General features: G+C 38.5%; 1 protein-coding gene across 1 annotated transcript; it reads right to left on the reverse strand.

Annotated features, from left to right (window-relative positions):
• Positions 1-4,369: 4,369 nt before the first annotated feature.
• Positions 4,370-6,893, reverse strand: LOC107790925 (putative NAD(P)H dehydrogenase (quinone) FQR1-like 2). Its single transcript, XM_016612899.2, has 3 exons — positions 6,387-6,893; positions 5,238-5,375; positions 4,370-4,785 (listed from the first exon to the last, which is right to left on the reverse strand). The coding sequence occupies exons 1-3, from the start codon at positions 6,752-6,754 to the stop codon at positions 4,557-4,559; spliced, it is 735 nt and encodes a 244-aa protein (XP_016468385.1). The 5' UTR covers positions 6,755-6,893; the 3' UTR covers positions 4,370-4,556.
• Between the last annotated feature and the right edge of the window lie 323 nt (positions 6,894-7,216).

The following is a 7,216-nucleotide window of genomic DNA, read 5'->3' on the forward strand; positions in this document are numbered from 1 at the left end:
TAGTCATGGCACCCTGGAGCAAGTGCTCAAACTCTGCACGCCATGCGTCCCTGAGGCTCTGAGGAACATAATCTCTCAAGAACAGATCTAAAAACTGAGTCCAAGTCAGTGAAGTAGTCTCATCTGGACTGTCTAACTCATAGGTGTGCCACCACTCATAGGCGGCTCCTCGAAGCTGGAAAGTTTGAAGGAAACCCCGCTCGATCCTGATATATCCATGGTGCGGAGAATACGATAACACTCATCTAGAAATTCCAGAGCATCATCCGATGCTAGACCACTGAATAAATGAGGCTTGTACTTCTTGAACCTCTCAAGCCTCAGCTGCTCGTCCTCAGAAACCGTTGCCCTGTCATCGGGCTGATCTCGAACTATAGGTTGTACAGGAATAATCTCAGGGACTTGCTTAACATGCACTCGCTGCTCAGGAGTGCGGTCTGCGGGAGTCTGTGCTCCTTCCTCGGCCTAAGACGTAGTTGTAGCAAGGGGAAGCAACCCTGCCTTAGCCAAAGTGGTGTACATGCTCATGAACTGTGCCAGAGTCTCCTGAAGTGCTGGAGTAGTAGTAGCAGTAGACGTATCAGGTCGCTGGACTCCGGCTGGAACTGCTGGTGGTACCTCGGTGGCAGCTCACACAGGTGCTCTACTGCACCACGTGTGCGTCCTCGGCCTCTACCCCGGCCCCGGCCTCTGATGGCTGCAGTAGGGGAGCGCGGGTGCCTGATCATCTCGGGTAGCGCATGTCCTCACCATCTATGAGAGAATAGAAGACAAAATTTAGAATTGTGCCATCAAATCTCGCATGACAAGGAAATCAAATGAAGTGGAATTTTCCTAACAGCTACATAGCCTCTCGTAGATAAGTACAGACGTCTCCGTACCGATCAGTGAAACTCTAATAAACCGGCTTGTGATTTATAACTCCTATGAACCTAGAGCTTTGATACCAACTTGTCACGACCTCGGTTCTCCCTCCATTAACCATCGTGATGGTACCTAGTCTCTACGACTAGGTAAGCCTAAATTGTAGAAGAAAAACAAAATTTGCGAAAGTAAAACAATTTAAAATAGTAATAAAGTAATAACAGTGTTTAAATGTGCCGCTCGGCATACACCATATTTAATTCTCAATACCAAAACATAAACCAAGACCCAAAAATCCATGAATCACAAGCTAAGAAGTACTACATAGCTCTAACTCCGGAATGTCTAAATAGAACAGAAAAAAATACAGAAGGGCTAAATACTAAAAAGCAGGAATAGAAAGGGACTCCTCGGTCTGCGGACGCGATAGATATACCTCGAATTCTTTGCAGAGCGCCTCGCCTCAAGGATAGTGAGTCAGAGCAGAGGTACTTGGATCTCCACATGAAAAACATGCACAGAAAGGACATGAGTACACCACAGCAGTACTCAGTAAGTGTCAAGCCTAACCTCGGTCGGGTAGTGACGAGGAAGGTCAGGGCCCTACTGAGATTAAATAAATATAAAGATAACCGAATAAGATAAGAAGTACAATTGAGAATGTACAGTAAAAATCTATATAGGATAATAAAGGTAAAATAACAGAAACAGAGATAAAGGCAAAGCACAAGGAAGTACTACTCATAACAAAGATGGTAATCGGGGATCTCTTGGTATCCCGAGGATCTCTTGGTATCCTCTATATATACATAGGGATCTCTTGGTATCCTCAATGTATGCTAGGGATCTCTTGGTATCCCGAGGATCTCTTGGTATCCTCAATATACGTGCCAAGGATCTCTTGGTATCCCGTACCTCAGTCCAGATTATAAATACGTACAGCGGATCTCCCGGGATGCCATCTCGTAGTCCCAAATTAAAAACACACAGCAACAACACAAGAATACTCAATAAATGCTAAGTTTCGTACTAAGTAAACAGATAATTCTAGCCTAACATACTTCACGTAATGCAATTAAGGCAGTTTAAGCAAATAGGCAATTAAGTCATCTAAACATGCTTTTCTAAACTAACAATAGGCTAAATTCGCAAGTAGAATAAAACAGGAGAAATGAACTCAATTTAAATACTTAAAGAAAAACTGAATTTTCAACAATTAGCTCAAGTACGCACTCGTCACCTCATGTACGAGGCATTTCAATCATCAAATATATCATATCCTAAGGGGAAGGTCCCCTACACAAGGTTAGGCAAACCACTTACCTCGAACCGGCTCAAAATCAACCCGAAACCACGCTCTTGCCACGAGTACTCGACTCCAAATGGCCCAAATCTATTCAATTCAATTGCATAATGTAAATAACACTTCAATTAACTGATTTTACAATTAAATTCTAAGCTAATACGCAAAATTATGTAAAATGACCAAAACGCCCCTCGGGCCCACATCTCAGATTCGGGTAAAATTTATATTTCCAGAAACCTCGCACTCTCACGAGTTTAGTCATATCAAAAGTTCCAAAACCGGACCTCAATTTGTCCCTCAAATCATCACTCAAAGGTCTCCAATTATACAAGCCCTAGCCTCCCAATTACCACTGATTTTCCTTAATTTTTCTTGCTTAAATTGATAAAAATCATTCCAATAACGAGTTTAGAGACCAAAGACCTTACCCCAATGAACTCCTCTGAAAATCCCTCTTGAAAAGTGCTCCCCAAGCTTCTTCCCGTTTTGAAAAGATGAAAAATGGCTAAATTTCGCGAAGGCAAGAATTTATATGTTCTGCCCAGCGATTTCCGCATTTGCGACCCTGGGATCGCTTCTGCGGTCCCGCTTGGACATGGTCGCATCTCCGACCTTTCACTTAAAGACCAGCTTCCGCACCTGCGATTACCCATTCGTAGATGTGGTACCGCTTTTGCGTAAGTCTCCCGCATCTACGGACCCTGCTGATCCTCCCCAATTCCGCTTCTGTGGATCCGCACCTGCGGGACCCAATCGCAGGTGCGGTTATGACAGATATCAGCACCTTCAGTTGCTTCAAACCACTTCCAATTCTTCCGACAACCATCCGAAATTATCCCGAAGCCTCTGGGACCTCAACCAAAAGCACAAACAAGTCTAATACCACTGTCCAAACTTATACCAATCCTTAAAACACCTAAAACAACATCGAAATGATGAATCAACCACGGATTCAAGCCTAAGAACTCCAAAACTCTAAAAATACGCTTTCGATCAAAAAGTCTATCAACCCTCGTCCAAATGGCCTGAAATTTTGCACACTCGTCACATTCAACACTACGGAGCTACTCCAACTTCCGGAATTCCATTCCGACCCTCAGATCAAAATCTCATTATCGAACCGGAAACTTCAAAATTCGACCTTTCGACATTTCAAGCCTAAATTAGCTACGGACCTAAAAAATACCATCCGATCACGCCTCTAAGCCCGAAATTACTCAACGGAGCTAACGGAACTATCGTAATTGCATTCCGAGGCCGTCTTTACACTGTTCCGACTATGGTCAAATTTTCCAAACTTAAGCTCTCATTTAGGGACTAAGTGTCCCAAAACTCTTCGAAACTCAAAACCGAACATCCCGGCAAATCAAAATAGCAGAAATAAACACGGAGAAGGCAGTTAATAGGGGATCGGGACGTTAATTCTTAAGATGACCGGCCGGGTCATCACATGATATAAGTCGAGATGCTTTGTTTTTAATATTCAACGATGCATCTGAGTAGATTATAAGTCGATGAATCAATTTACAAGTGTATCAATGCCTAAAAGAACCCGACCTTGTGTTCCTAGTGCTTCATGTTCTTATATATATATATATATATAGACACACACACATATACACACACACAGACACTTCACTGTAATACTATAACGTATATATAACTTGTTATAGTATATGTTAGTGTGTGTGTATATATATATATATATATATATATATATATATATATATATATATATATATATATATATATATATAACACACTTCGTGCTACTTTAACTACATATATAGCATGTTATAGTATATGATACTGTATTCATTATTTGTATTATGACAGAGTTAATGAATTATATTCATTCATCACTAGGTTATAAGGATGAATCAATTATAACAGATTAATTGATATAAGTCGAGACGTTTTGTTTTTAATATTCAACGATGCATCTGAGTAAGTTATAAGTCGATGAATCACTATAGGGGAAAGGTCTGCATACTATCTAGTATCTATCCTCTCCTGACCCCATTTGTAGGACTATACTAGATTTGTTGTTGTCGTTGTGGAAGCGAGCCAAAGATACAACTAATTTACAAGACAAAAGAAATGAAGGTGATGGATGTCGATAAAAAATACAACATTGAATGGAAAAAAATATGAGACCATGAAAATGGTTGATAAACTGATATCAAAGGGCAAAGCAGGGGAAATGGATGAATAATCTAGTCTTTATAGAGATGATTATCAGTATCTCCATGACCAATTAGAAGACATGAACTGCAACATGATGCAAAAGGGATAAATTTCTCCACAATAGAAAAAAATTACAGTAGCAGTGAATTTTGGAGTAAAGCAAGAAAAAATTAAAAGCTTCATGCGGCAAATGCCCTCATCAAACATGAGCCAGCTTCTTGACTACTGCAGCCATATATTTGCCCTGATATTCCGCGAGTGCCAGCTCGGTTTCAGTAGCTTTTCTCGAACCATCTCCAGCAAATACACCAGCACCATACGGCGAACCACCTCGGATAGAGTCCATATCGAACATGTCAGCTCCGAACGTGTAGCCAATTGGAACAAAGAGCATTCCGTGGTGTGCTAGTTGGGTGATTGCTGTCCAACTGCGCGGATTAACTCATTTTTTAGTAACCCGTCCAAGTTTATAGGAGTTGAATTATGAGCCATTTGCTGATTTGACTTAATAGGTTGAACACAAAATGACCAACCATCAAACTATTGGATCAAAACGAGTCAAAAACTATGAACAAATAAATCCAAACATATAAAATCAAATTGTGATCTATATAGTTAGACGTCAACACATTACACAAAAACTATGAACCAATAAAAACATTTAAACAGGGCAGAGTCAGTGTACATGTCTGAACGCATTCAGCAGAACCCAATAACTTTGGTCTAAATCCAGTATTTTTTTAAGAAATCCATTGAATATGTAAAAATTCTTAATTTAGAATACAGTAACTTAAAAGAACTAGAATACTATACCCAGTGCCTTTGCATTTAAACATGTAATGAGATAGAGTAATCTATAAAGAGAAAGAGTGGAGCTTACGCAGTGGTTTCTTGTCCACCTCCTTGACTCCCAGTACTCACAAAAAACCCAGCAGGCTTTCCAGCAAGCTTCTGTTCCTTCCACAAAAGCCCAGTTGAATTAAAGAACGCCTTCATTTGAGCCGCCATGCAACCATATCTATGTGGAAGAATCCAAGGTTTTATGTTAGTAGATTCAGAACGAGTGTGATGTTGTTTGTATGTGTATATAGTTTGAGCCGACAAATGAGCTCAGCTGAACTAGGGATAGCAAATCAACCTTTTTTTAAGTATCCCGTCCAAGTTTAAATGTGTTGAGTTATGACCTATTTGTTGATTTGACTGATCCAACCCGAAATAGCTTATCAAACTATTGGGTTAAAACGACTCAAAATAGTATAACCCAAGATGCGACAGAAGTTCAAACATACAAAATTGAATTTGAGATTGAGAATTATATAAATTTGGAAGAACGTAGCTAATATTTGAGAAAATTACATTAGTTTTCTTTCTAAAAAAGGTAGATTATGCTGGGCTGACTGAAATATGACCCATTATTTGACCAAAACTATTTTTACTCAAGCAAACCTTGAGCTTGTTGGGTCATGACCCGTTTATTAATTTGACAAGCCCAAATTCGTCCCAATTCACAAATTCGCAACCTATATATATATATATATATATATATATATTCTAAATATAATACTCAGTCGGCTCAAGCCCAAAGCCACTGAGGCAGTGGTTTTAGGCCTATAAATTTTTGGGGCCTCCTTTTTTTAATTAAGTAGTAGATTTTATGGCTAATTTTCTTCAAAAATTACTTAATGTTTTAAAGTAAAATTACTGGATTTTTATTAAAATGAAAAGAGAACATTTTAGCCATGTGATTGATAAGTTATATTGTCAATTGAAAAAATATAAAAGAAATTGATTAAAAATTTATTAACTTGCATCTCAAAATCTAGAAAAATAGACTTTAATTATATTGTCAATTGAAAGATTCTTTTTTCTCTTCTCAAGGCCTTTTAACAAAAAATTGCTTTAGGCCACGAACTTTGTTAAACCGCTATAGATATTACTTTTTTTATTTTTTTCATACGTATATATAGTCCGAGCAAAAAACAACAAATTCAATTGAACCATGAAACGTCAGAAATCCGCCTATACATACCTGGTGGGAAGCCCAAACAAGAATCCATCAGCATCAGCAAGCTCCAATGGGGATGGTAACTCAAGAATGTTGTCATCCTTAGGTGGGGCCTGCATGTGGACAAGAACACCCTCAGACAAAGTTTCAGGGACTCTATATAGTACCCCTTCTACTCCATCCACTGTGTCTACTCCTTTCTTCATTCTCTTTGCTAAGCTCTCCACGTGTCCATACATTGAATAAAACACAATGAAAACTTTAAGGTTCTTGGTAGGAGAAAGAACCGTCGTGTCTGCTGCAGAGGTAGATTTTGTCGCAGAATTTGCATATTTGTTTGTGGTTTTGGCAATCTTGTTCTTGCTAGGAAAACATCCACCTCCTTTTCCCATGATTTTTTTTTTCTGACTTGAAATGCAGAAATTGAGGAGATCTTTAAGGTGAAAGATTAGGATGTAACTAGAATGTATTTAAATTATATACTACTATTATATAGGTATTTACTATGTTGGCATTGGAAAGTTGTTTAAATTCTTGTTTATCTGAATCAATGTGAAAACAAAGGCATAATGATTTTTCCATTTTATACAAAGAAAGAAAAGGAATAAAATTTAAGTTACCTTAAAGAAGAAAATGCTACATACCATTTCTGGCTGAGTTCATTTCTGTCATAATTAACCACTAGCCGTATTCACACACGTCCCACTCATCATCAACATTATAATAATTTTCATCACATTCTCCTAACTCCGGCCTTAGGTGGCCATTCTTCATAAGTTTTCTCTCCGAATTTAACTTTTATACACTAATAATTCTAAATAACGCGTATATTATTAGTTTACTAAAAACAAATT

This window comes from Nicotiana tabacum, chromosome 21, assembly GCF_000715075.1.
Source record: "Nicotiana tabacum cultivar K326 chromosome 21, ASM71507v2, whole genome shotgun sequence".
NCBI lineage: Eukaryota > Viridiplantae > Streptophyta > Magnoliopsida > Solanales > Solanaceae > Nicotiana > Nicotiana tabacum.